Below are 24,743 nucleotides of genomic sequence, written 5' to 3'. Positions count from 1 at the left end.
TCCACCTTGTAGATGTAAAGTCAGAGACGATCAATCATCTATTGCTGCTGTTTGAGTTAATCGTCTTCTAGACCTTCATCAGTGGTTACAGGACGCTGCCCACGGGGCGCTGTTGGCTGGATGTTTTTGGTTGGTGGACTACTCTCAGTCCAGCAGTGACAGTGAGGTGTTTACAAACTCCAGCAGCACTGCTGTGTCTGATCCACTCATACCAGCACAACACACACTAACACACCACCACCATGTCAGTGTCACTGCAGTGCTGAGAATGATCCACCACCTAAATGATACCTGCTCTGTGGTGGTCCTGTGGGGGTCCTGACCACTGAAGAACAGGGTGAAAGCAGGCTAAAAAGGTATGTAGAGAAACAGATGGACTACAGTCAGTAATTGTAGAACTACAAAGTTCTTCTATATGGTAAGTGGATAAAATGGACAGTGAGTGTAGAAACAAAAAGGTGGTTTTAATGTTATGGCTGATCGGTGTATTTCAGAAGATGGTAGGAGTAAGTGCAGTTAAATAGATTTTCCTGTTAAACTGATTGTCCATTGTATTAGCATTTTATTGCATAACAAAACCATCCAGCACATCTTTTTGAATCTTTGATCATGTTTGAATTAAATCTTATATTATGCATATGTAAAAACAAGATACCTTTCACTTTTACAGTGAATCTGTTAGTTGTGTGTCAGTAATCTCCTCTACTGTTGCAGTATTAGTACATGGATCCAAGTGACTGAAAGACAGCAGTTCGTGATGGAGACGGACCCGTGTTGCTTGGCCTTTGAAAAATTTTCTGCAGAATCACCTTTAAATGATTGCGAAATTTCACTCCGACAAACACGTAAAACACCGGATTGAGGCAGCAGTGGGAAAAGGCTAACAGCTGGCAGACGTACAATGCGTAGTCAAGATGATGTGTGACATCACAATCTGTAAAAAATGGGATCTGATGATAAGTGAACGTCTTGAGAAAAATCACCAGGTTGTAAGGAGCCCAGCCGACAAAGAAGACGGCAACAAGACAAAAAATGAGTCTTATAGTCCGGTGTCTTTTGTTAGTCCGAGATTTAAAAACAATCTGCAGAATTCTTATGTAGCAGAAACTCATGACCATGAAGGCACAGATGAAAAAAACGTTCTGTTTATATGTAACGGCTAGATAAGCTTCAGTGCTCTCGAGCTCACAGTAAAGTTTTCCTTGATCAGACATGACAGAGCTTTGGATTAAAGCTGGTAAAGCTGCTGAGATGCTCACCACCCAGGTAGCGATGAGGATCAAGTTAATGTGCTGTCCTCTCTCCCAGTCTGATAGTGGGTGCACCACCGCCATGTAGCGCTGAACGGTCATCAGCACAAGAAACAAGATGCTGCTGTAAAATCCAGCCGAGAAGATAAAGCTGACGGCTTTACAGGCCACGTGTCCCAGCGTCCAGCCCCAGATGTAATAACAAGCCCAAAACGGGAGTCCAAGAGTGAACAACAGGTCCGACAGAGCCAAGTTCAGGATGAAGATGTTGGTCAGTGATTTGAGTGTCTCGTAGAGTGAAATGATAGCAAGAACCAGAACATTTCCGACCACGCTGAAGATGACCACAATGCTGTAGAATATTGGGACTGCAATGGATCCGATTCTGGCAACATGTTCCTTTTCACACAAACCAGATTTAATATTGTCGATATCATCGTAAATATAATTATCAGGTATTGTACTGTTGTCTGGGGGAAAAACAGAGACTTGTCACATAAAGTTTCAATTAAAAGTTAATTTACACTTTTAAGTAGCATGTCTGTCATGTCAGCAGTGGTATATATATGCTGATCTAAAACATTTTAAAGCAAAATATTTTAGCTGGTGCTCGGGTGGTGCTATTCTGCTAGCCCACCGCCTTTGAAATTCAGGTGCCCTCCAGGTGTCAACACAGACATGATTGGCTATGTCTGAGGGGGGTGACTGAAGCCCTGCAATGGATTGGCACGCCATCCAGTGTTTCTGGGTTGGCCTAGACCCACCCTAATGCTGACCAAGATAAAGCAATGGATTTAAATAATCACACTGTGAGTTCAATTATTTATGGGTGCAGAGCTATTGCTTGGACCTTTAAAAAACCTAGTAAGTAATCCGAAATTTTGGACTTATCGGGTACCAGCGTTGGATGACAATCTTGACGTGATTGACATTAAAAATAAATGTTCTGTCAATTATGTAAATGAGTAGAGTTGTTATCATATTATCATATCAAACAAAATAAAAGGGGACAAAAGTATGTGTTTAATTAACAAAAAATATTTAACCCCAAGACTACCATAACACACCAAGGTTTCTACAAAACCTTTAACCTGATCTCAGTTATTTTATCTGTTTCCACAATCTGTCTCTTCTGCTCATGCATTTGACTGTGTAAAAACAACTTTACATACCCATTTGGTCCACAATGCTTTCGTTCTGTATTGTATCTGCATACAAGACCACCCAGCTGTCTATCCAAAATGAATATGAATAAGTGAATAACTGGAGCTCCTTTTTAAATTTATAAAAAAAACGTTGGCAAACCCAAAACTAACTGTAATGTACCGTGGGTTTTTATACACTGTATTTGCACCTCCCCTAACCTCAAATGCACATAAAACAATAAACCTTTGTGTGCTGTACAATCTTATCTACAGTAATGAGGAACAAATATTCAACCACTTTTGTTTTTTACAGTATAATTTACAGAGAAGCAGGGCTGTAGAAGATTGCAATGTAATCTGTTGCTTATTGTCTGTTGTATAACTTTTTTGCCACTTTTCAGTTATTTGACATCTCTTTCTTTCCTTTTTTTTATCACTAATCTTAAAGCATTTACCAAACTCAATATTACTGACCACAAATATATAACCCGGTCATCTGCTGTTTAGTCCAGATATATTCCTGGTACTTAGAGATAAGCAAACCTTGAAAACCTTCCATTTCAGTGTCGTCAAATGCCATTTTGTGTGATGAGGCCGAAACAACAAGAACAAGAAAAAACTACTGTTTACCCATGGATTTTTTAAATTCACATTAAATTGGTAGGTTCTGCAGTTACACAGGTCATGTCTGCTGCATCATACCTGGATTATAAGAAACTACTACCAGCCCAACATCGAATATTTCCCTTCCCTAACATGCACAACTGTTATAAAACAGGCATTGCCATGCACACTTGTTAATGTTATGCTACATCAATGTGTGTACATATGTGTAAGAGGAAATTATGTATAAAAAATAATAATTACTATTATTATTTATTATTTACAATTTTGAATTTCATGTGAGCTTGTGTGGAATAATGGTAAAAGCCATCTGGGGATTTGAATCCTGGACTGGGATCACTAATACATGGCATGTCAGTTTGTGAACACTTAAAACTCACTACAACTAACATAATGCTAATATTTAAAGCAAAAGTTTTTAATGTCCAATTAATTACATGAATCGACTCCAAAAAGAATTTTAAGTCCGATTCTGTGGGTGCTGAGAGTCCAGCAAGCAAATAAGGGTTTGGTTTCGTGTGCTTTCTATACACTACAGTGATTTGTTTGTTTTTTAATCAAGCACTTCATGGTCAGGGTTGTGGCGGTTCCAGCGACATGGACATTTGGCGCGAGTCAGTTATTCACTCTCCCGGACGGTAGGAGAACATGAAAAACTTCTTACAGTCAGTGACAGGAATTGAGAATCAAACCCAGAATCTCGGGTCTCATGTTGCTGTGCGGCTTTTTGACAGTTTGCCCAACAGTGGCAGCCTGGCAGTGGTGACGCTTGAACCAGCAACCTTTCTATTACTAGTCCAATAGCTCATCTGCCCTATGCTACTCTAGGCTATCATGATGCTTGCTTCACACAGTTCCGATTCTTATTCGATTCAATACTACAGATAATCGAACGAATCGGTTCTTTAAATTGAATCGAATTTTCCTTCAGCTGTCTGCAGTCTCTTTTAAAAAGACCTTCGATTGGTTGAGATGCTTTGGTGGGCGGGATTTAGGTTACCTGAGGTATAAAAAAAAAGACAAGCAAGCAAGCACTTATGTGTTTGCAATTTTTTTTAATTAAACGTAGTTAAAATGTACAATTTTCTACTATTCAATATAAAACAATTTCTAAATTGTAAAATTGTATACCTCATGGGGAAAAGTCCCGTCGTGTCGAATTACGGGCGGCGATTGGCTGACAGAGCCGTCAATCAAAGAATGACTAGCAGGTTTGTATACCAATGTAAACTTAGCCGAAGGGACTCAGGATTTCTCAAGTATGTATAAAAGTCTGTAAAAGTTTCTCATGTCAGTGTTTAAAATATAATATTGTGTTTAAGCGACGTAAATCAAGCTGTTTTAGTTAATATGGTTTATACAGGAACAGCTACATAAACATTCATAAGGTGCTTCTCACTGTGTTGGTAAACAACGAGGCATTTAATCAGTGTGTTTATGTTACAGGTTGTTGTAAAAGTGACTTTATTTTTATACTTTACTTTATTTTTATACTTTACTTTTATCTTCAGAATGTGGTTTTGTTTTCACCAAACGTTAATAAGCGTTTGTTTTAGTAAGCAAACGTTTACACACAACTGTCATGTAAACATACTGGCATGAGAGAAAGTAAGTGCACCCCCCTTTAATTCTGTATTTTTTAATCAGGGACTAAATGGCAGCTGTGTTGTCATCAAAAAGTCCTATTAACAAACAAATGACTTTAGGTAATGGCAAAAAATACACACATTTCAATAAGTAGTCACTTTTCCCCCAAAACAAACCATGATCCAGAAACCAAATGGCATAAGTACACTCTTTAGACGGGTGGCACGGTGGCTAAGTGGGTAGCACTGTCGCCTCACAGCAAGAAGGTCCTGGGTTCGATCCCCAGGTGGGGCGGTCCGGGTCCTTTCTGTGTGGAGTTTGCATGTTCTCCTCGTGTCTGCGTGGGTTTCCTCCGGGAGCTCCGGTTTCCTCCCACAGTCCAAGTGCAAGTGAGGTGAATTGGAGATACAAAATTGTCCATGAGTGTGTTCAATATAACCTTGTGAACTAATGAACCTTGTGTAATGAGTAACTACCGTTCCTGTCATGAATGTAACCAAAGTGTAAAACATGACGTTAAAATCCCAATAAACAAACAAACACTTCTATTCTTTTCTTCCCAGGGGCGGCACGGTGGCTCGGTGGGTAACACTGTCAGTTCACTTTGTTGCTCCGCAAACACTACTGCAGGTAAGGCTTTTAAAGACCGGTAATGCTGAGAAATGGTAACCACCAAACAAAGACCAAACATTGCATGAGCAATGTTTCTCATTTCATTACTGCATAAAATTTAGAAATTCCACCACCCACAGTCCAGAATATCATTGAAAGATTGAAGGAGGGGCGGCACGGTGGCTCGATGGGTAGCACTGTCGCCTCACAGCAAGAAGATCCTGGGTTCGATCCCCAGGTGGGGTGGTCCGGGTCCTTTCTGTATAGAGTTTGCATGTTCTCCCCGTGTCTACGTGGGATTCCTCCGGGAGCTCCGGTTTCCTCCCACAGTCCAAAAACATGCAAGTGAGGTTAATTGGGGATACAAAATTATCCTTGACTGTGTTTGACATTAAAACTTGTGAACTGATTAATCTTGTGTAACCAGTAACTACCGTTTCTCTCATGTATGTAACCAAAGTGTAAAACATGATAATAAACAAACAAACTTTTCTTTCCAAATCCAGCTTTTTCAAATCAATTTGCAGGGTCAACAATAAAACAACCCTCTAAATCAACAAGGGTTAAGCGCCTTCTTAAGGACCCTAACAGTGGTGCCTTGGTAGAGCAAGGATTTAAACTTACCCTACAGATTACTGGCCCTGAGTCCTATCCACTAATCCAGCACTGGTTTTATTTTAGCATTATAGCCAAATTCATTTTCTTATAGTGCATAGGCCTGCTCGTAATCCTGACCTGTGTCCTGTTAAAAACCTGTGATGTATTTATCATAATAAAAGAATTATTAAAAATTAAGCTTTTTAAACCTGAATCAATTGTCTATTAATTGTCTTAACACCCCTAATGATTAATAAGTATTGTAAAAAAAAAAAAAGAAAAAAGAAAAGGTGATGTGACACAGTGTCAGATGTCATACTTTTGTTTAAAACAGAGGAAATAGATTTTACAAACCATAGCTCTCTATTTTTATTAATAAGGTTTAATTTGGGGTTGTATATTGCTGAAATAGTAACACAAAACTTTAATAGTAGACCCCTTAATAAAAAAATCATTCGCTGGTATATATTGTTATATTGCTCGGCTATCGGAAAGCAATGTTTTGTTAATCAATCAAATTAATCAATTTTTTTTTTAATTGATGTGTGTATGGATCTGTCAGGTGTTGTATGTGTACTCAGACTTTTTTTTCTATGTTACCCCTGATTGTGTCTCTGACTCAGCAGACTCCACATGAGCTCTTGACCTGATTATCAGGGAGCCAGCAGGACCATGGCGACGGCTGGTGAGACCCAGCTTCAGAGGATCATCAGAGATCTTCATGGTACAGTTGGAGGGGGGGTATGATGTGTGAGAGAATGTTTAATGAGTATGTCACACTCATCGCTAACATGTATAAAATAAATTGAATGGGAATGATTTGATGAGCTTGGTTTGGAGAAATCTGTAAAGAACCTTGACCTCAACTGCATTAAACAGCTCAGGAATAAATTATAATGATGATTGCAAGCCTGGTTGATGATTGCAGCTGATCTCAGTTTGTAGTATTGATTGCTATGTGTTATTTGTTTTATTATTGATCTACTTCACTCACTCGCACTGTTTCCTTGTTTTTTTCTGATAGATGCTATAACAGAGCTCGCCAAAGAGTACAAGGAGAACGGAGAGCCGATCACAGACGACAGCACAAACCTTCACAAGTTCTCCTACAAACTGGAGTACCTGCTACAGGTACAGAGCCTCTGCTACAGCACACACACACACACACACACACACTGTTGTAGTAAGTGCCAGGCACTGCTGTGATGTCGCCAGTAGCTGGAATGAGTGTTCGAGTGATCGTCACTATAATTAAAAGTACTGATGATGTTTGTTCTTTGCATGTATGTTGGTTGGTAAAGTGAAGTGATACAGTTCAAAACAATCATTTTGTGTCATCAGGGTAATTTAGGAAGTTATGTTTAAAGAACCGGTCAGCCAGATATGTAAATGTGATGCGCATTTCCTCTGTCCTTTAAACTATTCAACCATCCTGGACACTAACTTGAGTGTCTAATGTTTGCTTCTTTAGTTTTTGCACTGGAGCTACAAGGTAAATGTAGCTGAAATTTTAACTGATTTATAAGGGGAGAGTATAAACTCCAATTTATCATCATGCAAGCAGCACTTCTTATCTTACTTTAATTGTAGTTGTAAATTTTGCTCCACACCGACTGCCTGAGTCTGGTGCCATGTGAAGTAATTCCAGCGTTGAGGTGATGCTGCTACTGTAAATAAAAAGTGTGTGATGATTTAAACACCCACTTTGCACAATGCTAACTAGTACCTGTAAATTTGTATTTCTCATTCAGTATTTTCCACAAATCTGTAATGTGTTTAATATATAAACTTTATAGCCACAATTATCTGACCATCAGCTTGTTCTTAAAGCATGAGCAACTATATAGAGTTGGTTACTCCTTTAAGACTATAAAAGCCTCCGTTCTTCTGTAAATGGTTTCCACACGGTGGAAATTTGTGCTCATTTTAGTCAACAACACATTTGTGATGTCTGGCGCTGATTTTTGATTATTAAAGCATTTGAAATCAATATTCGAACATTTGAAATGTTCCTCTGTGGTGGCTGCTGCACTGATTTTCCACACAATGACAAAAGGTGTGTTCAAATACTTGTGGCCTTATAGTCTGGGTCTACATTTTCACACATTTGGCTTTTACTTATAATATCTCACTGTGTTTAGAAACTGATTAATAAGAAATGTCTACACAAACATGACTGGCTACGTCTTGTGTGGGGGGGGGGGTTGGCCGAACAGTCGAGCCTTTGGGAGGTGAACTTGTCAGCGAGCTTTCATTGTCAGTCCCAAGCCCAGATAAAATAAGGAGGGTTGTGTCAGGAAGGACACCCAGCGTTAAAACTGTTTCAAATCAAGTGCAGAACAGAGTGATCTGCTGTGCTGACCCTGAAATACAAGGGTAGCTAAAAGGGGGGCGTTGGTCGTAGCTTCAATACAGGACAAAAAAAACCCCAATCATTAGACAACAAACATGTTCACCTAATTATTACCTTTGAAATTTTAGTCCAAACTATTCCTAAATCAGCACTTCATTTTTTATACAGTTTGACCAGAAAGAGAAGACTACATTTCTGGGAACCAGGAAGGATTACTGGGACTATTTTAATGACTGTCTTGCCAAAATCAAAGGAGCCAACGATGGCATTCGCTTCGTCAAATCCATAACCGAGGTACGACACCAGTCCACTGTTTCCTTGTTACAGAATGATTAGTTACTGGTTGGCATGGTGGTGCCACTTAGACTTTGTAGGCACTGTCTGGAGGGAAAAGACTTTTGTGTTTTCCTTTGCATCTTACATACTGTTCAATTTTTTTTTTTTTATTAAGGTTTTTACAATCTCAAGCTAAGTAATTTATAATTGCACTATGAAAGGCTTTATAGCATTGCACTTTCTTATTAGGCATCCAACATTTGTCCTGGTTTGCTATAGTTCTACATTTTTTTAGATTTAAAGAACAAAGTAAATGATTGATTTTTAACTTCCTTGTACATTTGCATAAATAAACCTTTTTTTATAAATGTCAGGTTCTCCTGTAAAAGTACGGATCATGTTAGTTTGCCCTGTAAGTACTGGTAAAAGCAAAACCAACTTCCTTATACTGAATACGTTTAAATATTAATGTATCTCAGAGGATGCTTTCTGACTCTTTAAATGCATTAAAATCCTGGTATTTCCAGACTAATCTGGACATTCATTGATGTAGCCATATCTTACTTTATGATGCAAACTAGTTATTAATGTTCCCCTACTTTTACTGTCTGTCATCGCAGTTCATCGTAAAGGAGAAAGTAAAATAGCAGAGTTAGCTTAAAAAACCCTGTTCAGATGAGATTAGCATTGAATGTGTACATGTGTGTATATTTTTCCCCATGTCCCAGTATAAAAATAAAACAGTTATGGCATTCCACTTTGCCATAGACAGCATAGTTCCACAAGCTTTTTTTAAAGAAACCTAATTATTTAAGCGTATGTTTTCATGATGAATCATTGAGGACACTTCATTATTAATTATGCGAGTACTAACATTCTAGTGCCAGTCCATGATCGTAATATCTGATGTTGTGATTATCCATTAATTATCCTCCTGTCTCCCTAATCAGACCTTGTGTTTGTTTTCTCTGTCTCTTATCTTTCTGGATTTGCTTACTCAGCTGAAAACATCTCTGGGAAAAGGACGAGCTTTTATCCGCTACTCTCTGGTGCACCAGCGGTTAGCTGACACACTTCAGCAGTGCCTCCTAAACCAAAAGGTTACCAGGTAACCACACTCACATCACAGTCGAATAAACTGTACTAATTGTGCCTGAATTCTGCAGAAGGAGAGCACTGATTCTGATACAGCATACTGATTCCTAGTATTAGGTCTATAATTGGCCCGACTTGCTGGACTGCTATTAAATCGAATTCAGCTATTTTTACTCTAGTGTTTAGTTCACTTCTTTATTTCTACAGTAATGCTGTGCAGTATTTTAGGACAAAGATGTGCAGTACGTGCGCAGAACATTTGCAGAAATCATTCCGTTACATGTGTAACCTGCACCATCGCTGCATCACTTGCATATGATTTTTCATGTTTGCATCCTGCAGCGTGTAAAGCGTGAGTGTTGCGTGTTGGTAATGACATTATTTCAGGTTCCTGTAAACAAACACTTTCATTGTTTTACCTTGATAATTTCGCTTCCTTTTTTAACTATCACTTCAACAAACTTGAAGTGGAAGCTGCCCTTTTCTTTGTGTTTGGAGAATAATAGGCGGATGTGTGATTTGTTGTGTAAGCAGACGTATACAGAGATGAGTTTAGATGAAGGGCCAGTTTATAAAATCATTATAAGGTTAGGAACCAAAAACGCTCTGTTAGATCCTTAATTATTATGTATTCCGAAGGCCTCTGGATAGTTAGGTGGGTAGCACTGTCGCCCCACAGCAAGAAGCTTCTGGGTTTGATTCCCAGGTGGGGCGTTCTGGGTCCTTTCTGTGTGGAGTTTGCATGTTCTCTCCGTGTCTGCGTGGGTTTCCTCCGGTTCCCTCCCACAGTCCAAAGACATTCAAGTCAGGTGAACTGGAGACACAAAATTGTCCATGACTGTGTTTGACATTAAACTGGAACTGATTAATCAATAAGTCGTTAGTGTTATTAGGGATTAGTGGGTGTTGTCCTGACACTAATTATACCCTTTATTCATTCAAATTTATACTTAAAAAGCTATTTGTAGCTATTTGCTTTTGTGCTCTTTATTGAAGTGACATTTTTATACAGACAGTGTATCTAAAGTAGCTAATCAAGGCACAAAAAGCAAGCTTCACTATATTGCTAGAAGTATCTGGACTTTAGTTTAGTGATTTCAGCCAGACCTGTTACAAACAGATGTTTACAATCATTTATTTAATATGAATTATATGCTTCATTTTAAATGTGGCTGACTTGTGGCTACAGTTTAGGAAAAAGAACTTTCTTTTCCCTAACATGGTTGTGCTTCTGTGCACAGAGCAAAGTCAAAACCGCACATGCTTTGACGTGTTTTAGAGGAACTCCACTGGCCTGCACAGAGCCCAGACCTCAGATTAGTGAACCAGGCCTTCTGATCCAGCGTTAGTGCATGACATTACAAATGCTTGTTTAAATGAATGGGCACAAATTTCCACGCACATATTACGAAATCTTGTGGAAAGTCTTTTCAGAAAACCAGAGAAGTAAAAGCTGTTATAGAACAGTGGCTCAGTGGTTAAAGTACTGGCTTAGTAATCGAAACAAGTTGCTACTCTCGAGTAAGGTCCTTGGCTCTCAATCTCCTGCATTTAGTGTGTTCAGTACCAATTAGAAACAGCTTTGAATAAAAGCTCCTGCACATTACCATAAATGTAAATGTTAAAGCCACATCAGTGGAGAGGGTGGGGAGCGCAACTCCATGTTAAGGATGTCCAACAGGTTTATAGTGAGGTGTCCACATACTTCTAGCCAAATACTGTAAGTTATAGAAGATCTGAAAAAGTCAACCAAATCTCTTGCAATAATCATTAATTTATTTAATTTGAATGTAAATCCTACCAGGGAGCTTGGGTGGCACAGAGGTAAATTATGTTAGCCCAGTCCAATACTGCTGGGATCCAGGGTTTGAATCCCCAGTGGTATAGACATGATTGGCTCTGAGGTGGGACGGGGAGACCGAGGCCCCACAATGGGTTGGCGTCTTGACTGGGGTGTGTTGCTGCTTTGTGCCCAGTGGTTTCAGGGAAACTGGACCCATTGTGACCCAGACCAGGATAAAGCAGTTATAACTTTTGTACCAATTAATTTGATTTAGCTTGTGTTTTATACTTATGAAATGAAATAATCCTGTTCCACACTTTTAATAGTAATGAAGTGAGTGTTAAAGCTGTGATTGTGATCTGTTTGTAGTGACTGGTATTATTCCCGGAGTCCCTTCATAAAGCCTCACCTCAGTGTGGACATTATTAATTACCTCTATGAGCTCAACGAGGTCCAGTTTGATGTGGCTTCCCGAGGTCATGACCTGGATTCAGCATGGCCCAGTTTTGCAAGGTAGGTGAAGAAAATTAGATTTTTGTTTTGGTACTGGTTCCATACTTACCAGCACACATTACTATAACCTAGTCATAAAAAGCAGATGCTGATTGGATGTGTCGGAGGGTGGTGTAGTGATCCGGCTCATCTGGCACCAGATTCACAATCGGGAATTGGAAATGACTAGACTGGGAGACATTTTTTGGTCCCACACTGTATATATTGTATGTCATTGAAGAGAAAACATTGTTTTGGTATCCACACAACTCGGCCCCTTAGGTATTTTAATGACACAATATGGACAAAAGTATTGGGACATCCCTTATACTTTTTGAATTAATGTGTTTTAACTACAACATCAGTTTCCAGCCATACAAATGCTCTTTTGACTGAAATTGGGGCACAAATTTCCAAAGATGCACTCCAAAGTCAGAAAAGTGCTGAAAAGATCACATAGGGGTCACTCTGTTTCAAACTGGGATGTCTAACAAAGTCATGGTCAGGTGTCCAAGTGCATGTAAAGCTGTTAATTTCTTACAGTTATCTGATGTTCTGTACAAGCAAACACGATCATCATGTGCACTGTTCCTGCTAACACTCTCAAATATTTGTCACAGGAGAACTCTGGGTACGACAAGCTCTCCCAGCCTCATGTGGAAACCACCCAGTCGTAGCTCCAGCATCAACAGCCTGGCCAGCTCGTACTCTCAGGTGATTAAGTGCTCTTTATCAGACAGGATTCCAGATGCAAATAAGGCAGTGGTAGCTCAACGAATAAAGTATTGGACTAGTAATCGTATGGTTGCCACAAGATTCCACTGTTGGGCCTAAATTTAATGCAAATGTAAAACTTGAACTTAGTGAAACTTTTGCTTCATGGTTTGTTTCCAGCAGAGGGCAGTAGTTACCAAAGCTGATTGCTGTAGTTGACCGTGAAATACGTACAATACAAATAATTACCGTTAACTGTTTAAATAAGTGTTTAAATGTCGTATTTGTTTATTCTGTGTCACCACTATATTATATATAGAGCTGAGATTATAGTACAGTTTAAACATACATACAGTACACAACTTTTAGTTCACTTCATTTTTATTTCACTTAAACCATTGTATTCTGGTCAAGGTTACAGTGGGTTCAATTCCACTGGGAAACACTGGGTGCAAGGCACGAAAACCCCAGACAGGGTGCTAATCAGTCTCAGGGCTGTAGCTCTACCTTTACCCTTCAGACATCAGACATTCAATCATCAAATATCTTGTCAACTAGTCAAGCTTTAGGGTGTTAATTTTTGGTGGCTGGTGGGCTACGATGTTTGGGCAGCCACCCAAGCACCTCATGGCAGACCTGTTCTTGGTAGTCGACACAGTGCATCTAACAATCTGGACAGATTTCTTCTCAGTATAAGGTGATAGTTTTCTTCTAAGGCATTTCTTCCTAACCTTAAACTTGCAGTCAAACTGGCCGTATTTATATGGGCACAGAAATGTCACCAGCTATATTCACCTTTAATAACTATCAATGAATTAGGAGGTCGTGTCAAGAAGTAAAATTACATTATAGAACTTTTTACACCACCAAATCAATAATCTATCAGTCTATATGATGTTCTATATATGGTTTTTTACCCAGCAGATTGTTTTTACATAATCAAAATTAACTAATAATTTGTTCTAATTATTATGAATCATTAAATTTGCAAATATATTTTTGGACAAAGAAGTGTGTTTAGAAAAATACTTGCAGAAATCAATGCAGTTCCCTAATATACATGCCACTTCAAGTGTATGTAAACATCTGACTTGAAACAAACTAAATGATAACTTTTACACCAGGTGCCAGAGTTTCTCTACAGTCCAGACTTTGGACAGGGACTGTTGAATGAATCTGTGGAACCTCTACAAGATTCGTCCTTAAGCACAGTGGACGAGCTCCGTCTGGAGCTGGATCAGTCTGAACTGAAGCAACGAGAGCTTATTGACCAAGTCCAGCAGCTCGGTGGTGAGACCACAGAGCTTCGTGAAGTAGTGACTGAACTGCAGCGACAGCTGGACATCTCACTAGCAGCTCAGGCTAATCACCAAGAGCTCCAGCTCAAGCTGCAGGTGCTGGATCAGAGGGAGCGGACTCTAGCACAAGAGCTGGGGCTCCTGAGGGGACGTGAAGCTGCTAGAGAGGCAGAAAAGCAGGAACTTCATGGAAAGTTAGCATCCGCAGAGAGAAAAAACGAGGAGCTTATGGCTAAACTTGATCGGGTGCTTGAGGAAAAAGGACAGAGAGCAGCCAGCCACTTGGACTCAGCAGAGAAGATTCATGAGCTCCTGGATGGACTTAAGGAGGCAGAGAAAGGGAGGATAGAAGCACTAGCAGATGGAGAGGAGAAAAGAAAGTATGCTGAAAGACTGGCTGAAGACCTCAGGAAAGCAAAGCAAGCCTTGGGAGATGGAGAAACTAAAATGACAGCTTTAACAGAAAAAGGTGAAAAGCTGGCCAAGGAGCAACGCAACGCCATGGATAAACTTCAAGAGGAGCTGTTGGTGAGGGAGAAGGAAGCTAACAATCTCCGAAAAGACCTGCAAGACCTTCAGCATTGTCTGGAGACAACAGAGTCAGAGGCTGCAGTTGAGAAAAAGAGGACAGTGAAGGAAACTGAAGAGCTGCAGAAAAAGTTGAGTGCTCTTAGAGAAGACCTGGAAGGCCAGGTGAAAAGCCTGAATGCACAGCTCAAGACTAAAGAAGCTGCAGCTCTCTCCAGCTCCAAGAGAATCCAGAACCTGGAGTCTGAAGTTCAGAAGGTGGCACAAGAGAAACAGACCTTGGGTGGAGATGTGCAAGAATTAGAGACCAGAATCAAAGACCAGAGCAAGAAGATCGACGAATACAAAGAGCAGTGCACCAATCTGATGGAATTAAACACCAACCTCATCCAATCAGCCAAAAAGAACGAGGAGACCTGCAAACAGCTGGAAGAAACCAAGGCTGCATTAGAAAGTGAGCTTGCTGGGCTGAGAGCATCCGAGAATCAGCTCAGAGGACAACTTGACGATGCTAAAGTGACCGTCGATGAAAAGGAACAGCGGATGCGTGAGGAGAACCGCAGCCTTTATGAGAAGCTCCAGAAAGCAAACATGCAGATTAAAGAGTCTGAAGGCATAGCTCACAAGTTGCAGCAGGGGAACGGGGAACTCAAGGAGGAGCATGTGAAACTTAAGGGTGCTCTCACTTCTAAGCAAGAGGAGCTACACAACATTCAAGAACAGAGTGCTTATCTTGAGAAAAGCTTAGAAGGATCCAGGCAAAATGAAGCAAACCTGACCTTGCAATTGACGGAACGAGATTCCCAACTGAAGGACAAAGAGCAGCAGAATGAGAAGCTCCAGGAGACAATAGATGAACTGGAAGCCCGTGAACGAGAGCTGCAGAAAGGGAAGGTGGATGCAGAGAGTGCCCTTGAGAGACAAAGCAAGATGATAGAAAACTTAGAGGTGCAGAGAAAAGCTGTAGAAACAGCTCAGCTAGAGACAAGTGCCTGTAATGCGAAGGAAGCCCAAAAGATGGCTACGAATATTGCTTTGTTGGAGGGGCAGTTGGACATAAATGTTAAAGAAGTGTCCAGGCTTCAGGAAGAAGTTGTGGACCTAAAAAGCAAGTTGCACAGTGCTTCTGAGGACAAGGTCAAGATCCAGGCCAGTCTGGAAATCACAGAAGCGTCTAAAAAGGAGCTACAAACCCTGACTGAACAACTCAAAAAGCAAGGCGAGGAGCTAAACCGAGTTCATGTCGGTGAACTTCTGCACTCTAAGCAGCGCATGGAGGCTGTAACGTCTGAACTAGACGCCGAAAGATCCGCACTAAGTAAGCTAACTGCCGACTACGCCACAGCCCAGGAGGAGATAGCTGAACTGAAGGAACAGAACGAAAAGCTGATCCTGGAGAATGCTGATAGCAAAGAAGGGCTCCAACGAGTCAACACAGAGATGGCAGAGCTGGGACTGACTGTCTGCAAGCTGACGGCGGAACGTGAAGAGACTCAGAAATGCTGGGAAACCAAGGCCAAGCGAGTTAAAGAACAAGAGGAGCAAGGCAAACGTGAGATAGACGGATTAAATGCCAGCCTGGCTGCGCTTCAGCAGGAGAGTGCCAGTCTGCGAGAGGAGCTTCAGCAGTTGGAGAATCTTCCAAAAACAGTACTGGAGCTGAAGGAGCTGCTAGACAAAGCTGAGTGTGAGAGAGAGGCGGCACGGGAGGAGACAGCAGCTGTAAGGTTTCAGATGAGTTCAGAAAGTATGGCGCACCAGAGCCAGGTGAAGGTAAGCAGATCGTTATTCTCAATGCACTCGTACAGTCACTAAAATTCCTCATAGCAAATGCATAGCAAAGTGGGAATGTCTTTATTTTAGTGTTCAATAATCTGGTCATTTACTGGACTCTCTCTTTAACACTGGCCATGCCACTGGGTTCTTCTTTGTGCTAGCCAGTGATAGATTCCCATATGGAGATACACCGAAGTGTTCTTTTTGCCCCTTGTTCAGCAATGCGGTGATACCCCATCCAGTCTTCCCTCCTTTATACACGACCAGTTGTGTTTGTAGAGTGCCCAACCAGGTCAGTGGGCACGATTAATAATAGACTGCTGTTCCACCAAGTTCCCTCTGAGTTAAATTTCCATATTTTGTAGATTTAGTTCTAAATAAAGGGCATTTTAATGTTTTCATAATTGTTCCATGACCAAGAAGAGTCACAGACTGTCACAGACCCTGGACTGCTTCGTTTCACCTGCTAGAGATGGAGGCTCACAGAGAGCAGCATTATGTATGGAAGGTCAAGCATTGCTGCCCAAATCTACCATCTCTCATGCAGGTGCCTCGACCATCCAGCAGAGGAACATCTTCGACCATTCCTCCCTCAGACACAGCTAATCGTGTCTGTATGGGCGCCCAAGATCTCAAGATCTCAAGATCTCAGTGGTGATGGGCCAGTACATTAGACAGCTGCGCCACCTGAGTGCCTTTATTTACACATCTTTACTAACCAATCACTGTAGAAGTGGATGGGTATTTTGGGCGCTTTTGGTTGGCAGAGCTTTTCCAACCCTTCTAAAGGTTCCTGTACAAATACTAAATGAACAAAAGTATTGGGACACCCCTTGTAATTTTGTGTTTCAGCCACAATTATTGCTAACAGGTGTAATAAATCATAGGCATAAAGGAAATTATATGCTTCATTTATAATTATCTGCAGCAGTTTAGGGAAGGCCGTTGCCGACTGTCTGCACAAAGCAAGTTGTATAAAGACATGAAAATCTCGGTTTAAAGAAACTCCAGCGAACTGGAGTCCAGACCTCAGCACCACTGAACAGTTTTGGAATGAACTGGAACATCAGTTTAGGCTTTCATGACAAATGTCAGTGCCCAGCCATACAAATGCTGTCAACTTTTGATTAAATGGGCACAAATTCCCACAGACATTCATACAAGTCTTGTAAGAAGCCTTTTCAGAGGAGTCACATTGAGGTTATTCTTTTTTAATACCATTTGTTTTTCAAACTTGTTTATAAAATGTATTTTTGTTTATGTATTTTTCTGTCAGAGATTAAATGAAGAGTTTGAGAATTTAAAAGCACAAGTGAAGACTGAGAAAGAGAAGATGGCATGCCTGGAATCTAAAGTCTCAGAGTTGGAGGTCTGTTCATTTTTATCTATGTTGAGTTCTGCTTAAATATTAGAAAGCATTTTGACTTTTAAAGGTTGATACGTTTATTCTAGTAAAATGTATATGTAAGTAAGGATGGATGATATAATATTGTTCGTGATAATACCTATACAGTGTTATTTTGTCCAATGGTGATACTATGAAATCACCGTGCATGACTTTCTGTGATGTGAACATTTTTATTTAAAAGATCAAAAGTAAATTTCAGAAATAATCAAATAATGGTTATAATGCAAAATTACAGCAATTAGGGTTAAATAATATACTGTTAGTAATACTGTCACATTTCTAGTAAACATATAAATAGTAATGCCTGTTGGGCACCTGTCAAGGTAGGTAGCACAGCTGAGATTCTAATTCGAGAGCTAGTCCTTCAGGCTAGTGACCTGAAGCCTGTATTCTGATCTTAATTCAGCCATGGAGCAGATCACAGGATCACATCTATATTTTATTCACAGTGTTTATTCTATTGTGATCCCTGTGTAGAATAAGTTCAGTAATGACCTGTGCACCATTACACATGTAGTATCAGTAATGTGTTATAAATTGTGTAACTCATGCAATGACTATTCATTACCACCCAGCAATTAAACAGACGTTTGTCAGGCTAATAAGTTAGACATGAGCATGTGGAGGATCCCACAGTTCTCTCTTAACCTTAAAGAAAGGCCAGGACACTGAAGGTGATGAAAAAAGAGGAGGGTTAATTATGCTATGACTGACAATATCAGAGCTCTCATTAGCCGTGTGCTCACACAGGGGCTTAGCGAATGCACTTGATTGGTTTTTCTTTCTGTATTCTCACGACTACAATTATTCCTTAGTCCTCAGAAGGTTTAGACCATGTCCTTGGTAATTCATCTCCACTTTAAAGTGAGACCAGAGGTGACAAACACCTGACACTCTCACATCACCTCCAAAACTGTGAAGTTAGTTCCCCTATTGTTGCCATCCAGACCAGTCTTCACTTTTCTGGGAAGGCTTCCTTTCAGTTTTGGAACATGACTGCATGGATTTTCTTCCATTTAGTCTCCAGAGCATTAGTAATATTGAGTAAGGAAATTCTGTCCATGAGGTTACACCTCACATCTCCCAAATTACACGTCGCTTTTTTATCATAAACATTAGCTATACCTCATGACCTGTGTTTAATGACCGGCTGATTAGATAAATTACATCAATAAGCAAGTGTACAGATGCTCCTAATAATGTTCTGTTAATAATAGAGAAGCTACAATGAGTAGAAAATCCTGAATACCCGCTTGCCTTTTTGCAGGAAGTCAATTCCGAGTGCTCTCGGCTGATGGAGGAGAAAGATTTGCACATCGCCAAGGCCGAGACTCTGATTTGTTCTGGAGAGGATGAAATACAGCAATTGAAGGACAGGTTGAAAGGGTAACTCACTCATCACGTACACACACACACACACACTGACACACACACACAGACACACACACAACCGTTTGGATAGAAATGAAGTCATTTAGTTCATTCTTCCAAAATCCCACTTCTATACTCGAACATGATCACACAGCAGCACTGACAGAGGAGGATGCAGAGCTGTACACAACACAGAAATGAGGGCTGCACGGTGGCCTTACAGCAACAAGGTCCTGGGTTCGATTCCCGTGTGGAGTTTGCGTGTTCTCCCCGTGTCTGTGTGGCTCCACTTTTCTCTCACAGTTCAAAAATGTGAACGCCCCCTTGTGAAGGCTTTAAGTTACATTTTGTAAACCACAGTGGGACCAGATTGCCACCATTTTTATTAATTAATAAAAGTTTATTTTGTTTTGTTTTTCATTTTGATTGTTTGTGTTGCCAAATGTGGGTCACCTAAAAATTAAGCAAAATATTACAGAGACCCTAATCTCCTCTAGCTAGTCCTTCAAAATAAGAACGTTGTAAGGTGGATCATCCTACAGTCAATCTGTTTTGTAGGCCAAACAGGATCTGTTGGACCAGTCGATTTTTTTTTTCCATTGCTTCCATGTCCAGTTCTGATGTCTATGTGCCAATTGTAGGTGCTTTCAACAGTGAATAGGGGTTAGCAAAGACAATTTGACTGGCCAGCATCTACACAGCCTTATACACAGAGGTGTCCGATGCACATTGTAACCTGACACATTCACTTCATCACCAGGATTAAAATGTTCTGCAATTTGAGCAACAGCAGCAGTTCTGCCATAGCCTTCATGTTCGGCCAACAGCTGTCACTCGGTACTCACCTTGGTCGCCTGTCAGCACTCCTGAACAATCCTCTGCTGCATTCTACAGTGCATTACAAGTAACTTCCATCCGCTCAACGTTTAATATATCCCTGACCCTTACATGCACCTTTGTTATGAAATAGGAATTTTCATGGACATTTTAGCATAGTGGTTCCAGTTTGTACACGAACGCCCCCTTGTGGAGGCTTTTTGTTACATCTAGTATAGGGAGAGTGAAGAATCATGTAAGAAGATAATACTTGTTGCTTCCGACACAATGTCTGCATACAGATGTGCAGAGGTTTTTACTGAACAGCGTTTGCAGTGATGCTCTCTGTTCGTTTTCACTTTTGTCTCGTAATTTTCACACGTGTTGTTTACAGAGGTGAGTAAAATGCATTGTAGTTTGTGAGAGGAGCATTAATGGGGTAATTTCACTGTTTTCTATGCATATTTTTTTTCCAGTATACATAAAGTGCTGTAAAAATGTAAACCCCCCCCCCCCCCCCCCCCCCATTTCTCTTTTTATTTTTTATTATTTTATTATTTTTAATTTATTTGTTTATTCAATCAGTCAGTCATTCTTCTCTTTTTTTTCCCCAGTGTCCAATTGGTTCTTAACCCTTTTGTCGCACTCAGTCATTCGTGTGTCTCTGTAGACACCCGGGTTGTCGAAAGTACATTTGGAATTTGACTTGACAACTTGAGATCCCAACGGTGGTGGGCTAACATGGTAGACTGCTCTGCCACCTGAGCGCCACTTTCTGTTATTTATTTGCACACTGAATGATTTGGGATCATTATAATCCTCATGATATTTGACAAAAGAAAAACACAACACATTTATAAAATACTACTTTTACTGTATATTTAGTAAAAGCAGCAGCCTTCTGATTACTAGTTCTATACCAGCTGAGCTACCACTGCCCTTAAAAAACAATTAATTTATTTAAAGAGCAAAATATCCCCATATCCCATCAGGGACATGTTTGTTTTTGTTTGTTTATTAGGATTTTAACGTCATGTTTTACACTTGTCAGGAACAGTAGTTACTCATTACACAAGGTTCATCAGTTCACACAAGGTTACATCAAACACAGTCATGGACAATTTAGTGTCTCCAATTCATCTCACTTGCATGTCTTTGGACTGTGGGAGGAAACCGGAGCACCCGAAGTAAACCCACGCAGACACGGGGAGAACATGCAAACCCCACACAGAAAGGACCTGGACCACCCCACCTGGGGATCGAACCCAGGACCTTCTTGCTGTGCTACCCACTTAGCCACCGTGCTGCCCCCCCCTTCCCCCTCAGGGACAAGTAATTACTTAAAGGTATGTAATCATTTACCAGTTCTATTTTACGACCCATTTGCTGGCTGAGAGCTGCAGACTAGCACCCACCCCATCTGACAGTACTTTCTCCAGGTTCACCTTCTGCTCATTAGACTCCTGTTGTACTGTTGTACTCCTAAAACCTGCTCTGCACTGTGGAGGAAAACTTAAAAATCAGGGGATAAAATTTTTTTTTGTCACATTTGTTTTTTCATTCTGATGTTCTGTGCTTTGTGCTGCGTCCACACAACTGGCTGGATGGATACAAGAATAAGCAGGTATACAGGTGTTCCTAATTAAGTGTCTAGTGAAGGGATATGCTGTATGCATCAGTTATGAAGCCTCTGTGTCAGTATCCTAAAAATCAAGCGTTACATTTTTAACTAAGTCATTAAAAAATTACAAAATTGCTTTGTTTTTGTTTTTTTCATTTTGTTTGTTTGTTTGTTCATGAGAAAGCTGGGGCTTGATTTTCATTAATGAAACTGTGTTTATTTTACACTTGATGTCTCTCTTTTCTCTTTCCACAGTGCAGAGCAGACTTTGGGAGCCGTGCAGCAGGAGTCCGATGAGCTGAAGGTGAAGCTGCCGAAAGTTCTGTCTGATGCTCAAACTAAGCAGCTCAGAATGGCTGCCGAGATCGAAGACCTCACTCAGACCAGGAGCACACTGGAGGAACGCCTCATCGAGCTCATCAGGCAAGTTCAGCTCATTAAATAAACCCACTAATAGTCCAAAATGCACTGGAATTGACAGAGCTGGGGTGATTCAAAAGGGCTTCGCTACACCGAGTCAGGGCACTGAGCCAATCGTTCACCTGCACTGTGTTTGGGTAACGTTTTTAAATAATTATGTCTGCATGTGTTCATGTAGGAATTTAAAATGGAAGTTTGCTTTACACAGCTGATTTTAATTAAGGATGCAGATAAAGTTTGTAGAAAGAAAGAGCAGTGAAGCTTTAGCTCTGCCTCCCTTTTTCATCTTCTAATGTCTCCTAATGACGACGCTTAAGAGAGTTTTTCTATCAATTTAAATACATTACATACAAAACTGAACATCAATTATTTCTTTATTAGGATTTTAATGTCATTTTTTACACACATACACCGATCAGCCATAACATTAAAACCACCTCCTTGTTTCTACACACACTGTCCATGTTATCAGCTCCACTTACCATATAGAAGCACTTTGTAGTTCTACAATTACTGACTGTAGTCCATCTGTTTCTCTGCATGCTTTGTTAGCCCCCTTTCATTCTGTTCTTCAATGGTCAGGACTCTCCCAGGACCTGACATGGTGGTGGTGTGTTAGTGTGTGTTGTGCTGGTATGAGTGGATCAGACGGCGTTTTAAACACCTCACTGTCACTGCTGGACTGAGAATAGTCCACCAACCAAAAATATACTGTGGGCAGTGTCCTGTGACCAATGTGATCCACTCATACCAGCACAACACACACTAACACACCACCACCATGTCAGTGTCACTGCAGTGCTGAGAATGATCCACCACCTAAATAATACCTGCTCTGTGGTGGTCCTGGGAGAGTCCTGACCATTGAAGAACAGCATGAAAGGGGGCTAACAAAGCACGCAGAGAAACAGATGGACTACAGTCAGTAATTGTAGAACTACAAAGTGCTTCTACAGTGGGGCCAAAAAGTATTTAGTCGGCCACTGATTGTGCAGGTTCTCCTACTTAGAAAGATGAGAGAGGTCTGTAATTTTCATCATAGCTACACTTCAACTATGAGAGACAAAATGAGAAAAAAAAATCCAGGAAATCACATTGTAGGATTTTTAAAGAATTTATTTGTAAATTATGGTGGAAAATAAGTATTTGGTCAATAACAAAAGTTCAACTCAATACTTTGTAACATGACCTTTGTTGGCAATGACGGAGGTCAAACGTTTCCTGTAAGTCTTCACCAGGTTTGCACACACTGTAGCTGCTATTTTGGCCCATTCCTCCATGCAGATCTCCTCTAGAGCAGTGATGTTTTGGGGCTGTCGCTGGGCAACACGGACTCCACAAATTTTCTATGGGGTTGAGGTCTGGAGACCGGCTAGGCCACTCCAGGACCTTGAAATGCTTTTTATGGAGCCACTCCTTCGTTGCCCGAGCAGTGTGTTTAGGATCATTGTCATGCTGGAAGACCCAGCCACGTTCCATCTTCAATGCTCTCACTGATGGAAGGAGGTTTTGGCTTAAAATCTCACGATACATGGCCCCGTTCATTCTTCCATTAACACGGATCAGTCGTCCTGTCCCCTTTGCAGAAAAACAGCCCCAAAGCATGATGTTTCCACCCCCATGCTTCACAGTAGGTATGGTGTGCAACTCAGCATTCTTCTTCCTCCAAACACGACGAGTTGAGTTTTTACCAAAAAGTTCCATTTTGGTTTCATCTGACCACATGATATTCTCCCAATCCTCTTCTGGATCATCCATATGCTCTCTGGCAAACTTCAGACGGGCCTGGACATGTACTGGCTTAAGCAGGGGGACACGCCTGGCACTGCAGGATTTGAGTCCCTCTCGGCGTAGTGTGCTACTGATGGTAGCCTTTGTTACTTTGGTCCCAGCTCTCTGCAGGTCATTCATCAGGTCCCTCCGTGTAGTTCTGGGATTTTTGCTCACCGTTCTCATGATCATTTTGACCCCACGGGATGAGATCTTGACCCCAAGGGAGATTATCAATGGTCTTGTATGTCTTCCATTTTCTTACAATTGCTCCCACAGTTGATTTATTCACACCAACCTGCTTGCCTATTGTAGATTCACTCTTCCCAGTCTGGTGCAGGTCTACAATTTTCTTCCTGGTGACCTTTGACAGCTCTTTGGTCTTGGCCATGGTTGACTGTTTGAGGCTGTGGACAGGTGTCTTTTATACAGATAACAATGTCAAACAGGTGCCATTAATACAGGTAACGAGTGGAGGACAGAAGAGTTTCTTAAAGAATAAGTTACAGGTCTGTGAGAGCCAGAAATCTTGCTTGTTTGTTATTGACCAAATACTTATTTTCCACCATAATTTACAAATAAATTCTTTAAAAATCCTACAATGTGATTTCCTGGATTTTTTTTTTCTCATTTTGTCTCTCATAGTTGAAGTGAACCTATGATGAAAATTACAGACCTCTCTCATCTTTCTAAGTAGGAGAACCTGCACAATCAGTGGCTGACTAAATACTTTTTGGCCCCACTGTATATGGTAAGTGGAGCTGATAAAATGGACAGTGAGTGTAGAAACAAGGAGGTGGTTTTAATGTTATGGCTGATCATTGTATGAAATTAATGTATACTAAAGTTTAGGCAGGACTGAAAAAGACATTTTCTAATGTTTTTACTGTTGTGATAAGAGTCCTGATTATCTGGATTAGCACTTCTGGGCTACTTATTGTGTTATAAAGTCTTGTAAAAAATATGTACGACTGGTAGGAATAAATCAGTCACATTAGGGGACGTAAAAAGACTAATTAGCAACGTGTCTGGAATGTCTTTCTACGTAAGTGGCACCAGACAGCAATCCTGTGGTGTTCTGTAATCAATGTGCACTTTTTCTGTGTGTTTAACGTCAAGCTATTTTTTGTGATCTTGAAAAATAAACATCCTGCCGTGGACCAGCATGGGCTTTTTGCTGTTTTTCACCAGCACTTACTCATACAGA

The 24,743-nt window shown here is 40.6% G+C and overlaps 2 protein-coding genes across 2 annotated transcripts in view; one reads left to right on the top strand and one right to left on the bottom strand.

Moving 5' to 3' along the window:
* Nucleotides 1-716: 716 nt before the first annotated feature.
* Nucleotides 717-2,975, bottom strand: LOC134333919 (chemokine XC receptor 1-like). Its single transcript, XM_063016084.1, has 2 exons — nt 2,939-2,975; nt 717-1,720 (listed from the first exon to the last, which is right to left on the bottom strand). The coding sequence occupies exons 1-2, from the start codon at nt 2,973-2,975 to the stop codon at nt 717-719; spliced, it is 1,041 nt and encodes a 346-aa protein (XP_062872154.1).
* A 2,167-nt stretch (nt 2,976-5,142) lies between these two features.
* Nucleotides 5,143-24,743, top strand: part of fyco1a (FYVE and coiled-coil domain autophagy adaptor 1a) — a 32,673-nt gene continuing 13,072 nt past the window's right edge. Inside the window, exons 1-11 of the mRNA XM_063015653.1 lie at nt 5,143-5,236; nt 6,442-6,539; nt 6,840-6,946; nt 8,337-8,462; nt 9,446-9,552; nt 11,692-11,835; nt 12,435-12,528; nt 13,653-16,127; nt 17,407-17,499; nt 18,806-18,924; nt 21,602-21,769. Coding sequence (XP_062871723.1) covers nt 6,488-6,539; nt 6,840-6,946; nt 8,337-8,462; nt 9,446-9,552; nt 11,692-11,835; nt 12,435-12,528; nt 13,653-16,127; nt 17,407-17,499; nt 18,806-18,924; nt 21,602-21,769 — 3,485 coding nt within the window. The 5' untranslated portion in view covers nt 5,143-5,236; nt 6,442-6,487. The remainder of the gene's footprint in view (nt 5,237-6,441; nt 6,540-6,839; nt 6,947-8,336; nt 8,463-9,445; nt 9,553-11,691; nt 11,836-12,434; nt 12,529-13,652; nt 16,128-17,406; nt 17,500-18,805; nt 18,925-21,601; nt 21,770-24,743) is intronic.

This window comes from Trichomycterus rosablanca, chromosome 19, assembly GCF_030014385.1.
Source record: "Trichomycterus rosablanca isolate fTriRos1 chromosome 19, fTriRos1.hap1, whole genome shotgun sequence".
Taxonomy (NCBI): domain Eukaryota; kingdom Metazoa; phylum Chordata; class Actinopteri; order Siluriformes; family Trichomycteridae; genus Trichomycterus; species Trichomycterus rosablanca.
The sequence above is the reverse complement of the archived record's forward strand: the minus strand, read 5'-3'. Positions and strand labels throughout refer to the sequence as shown.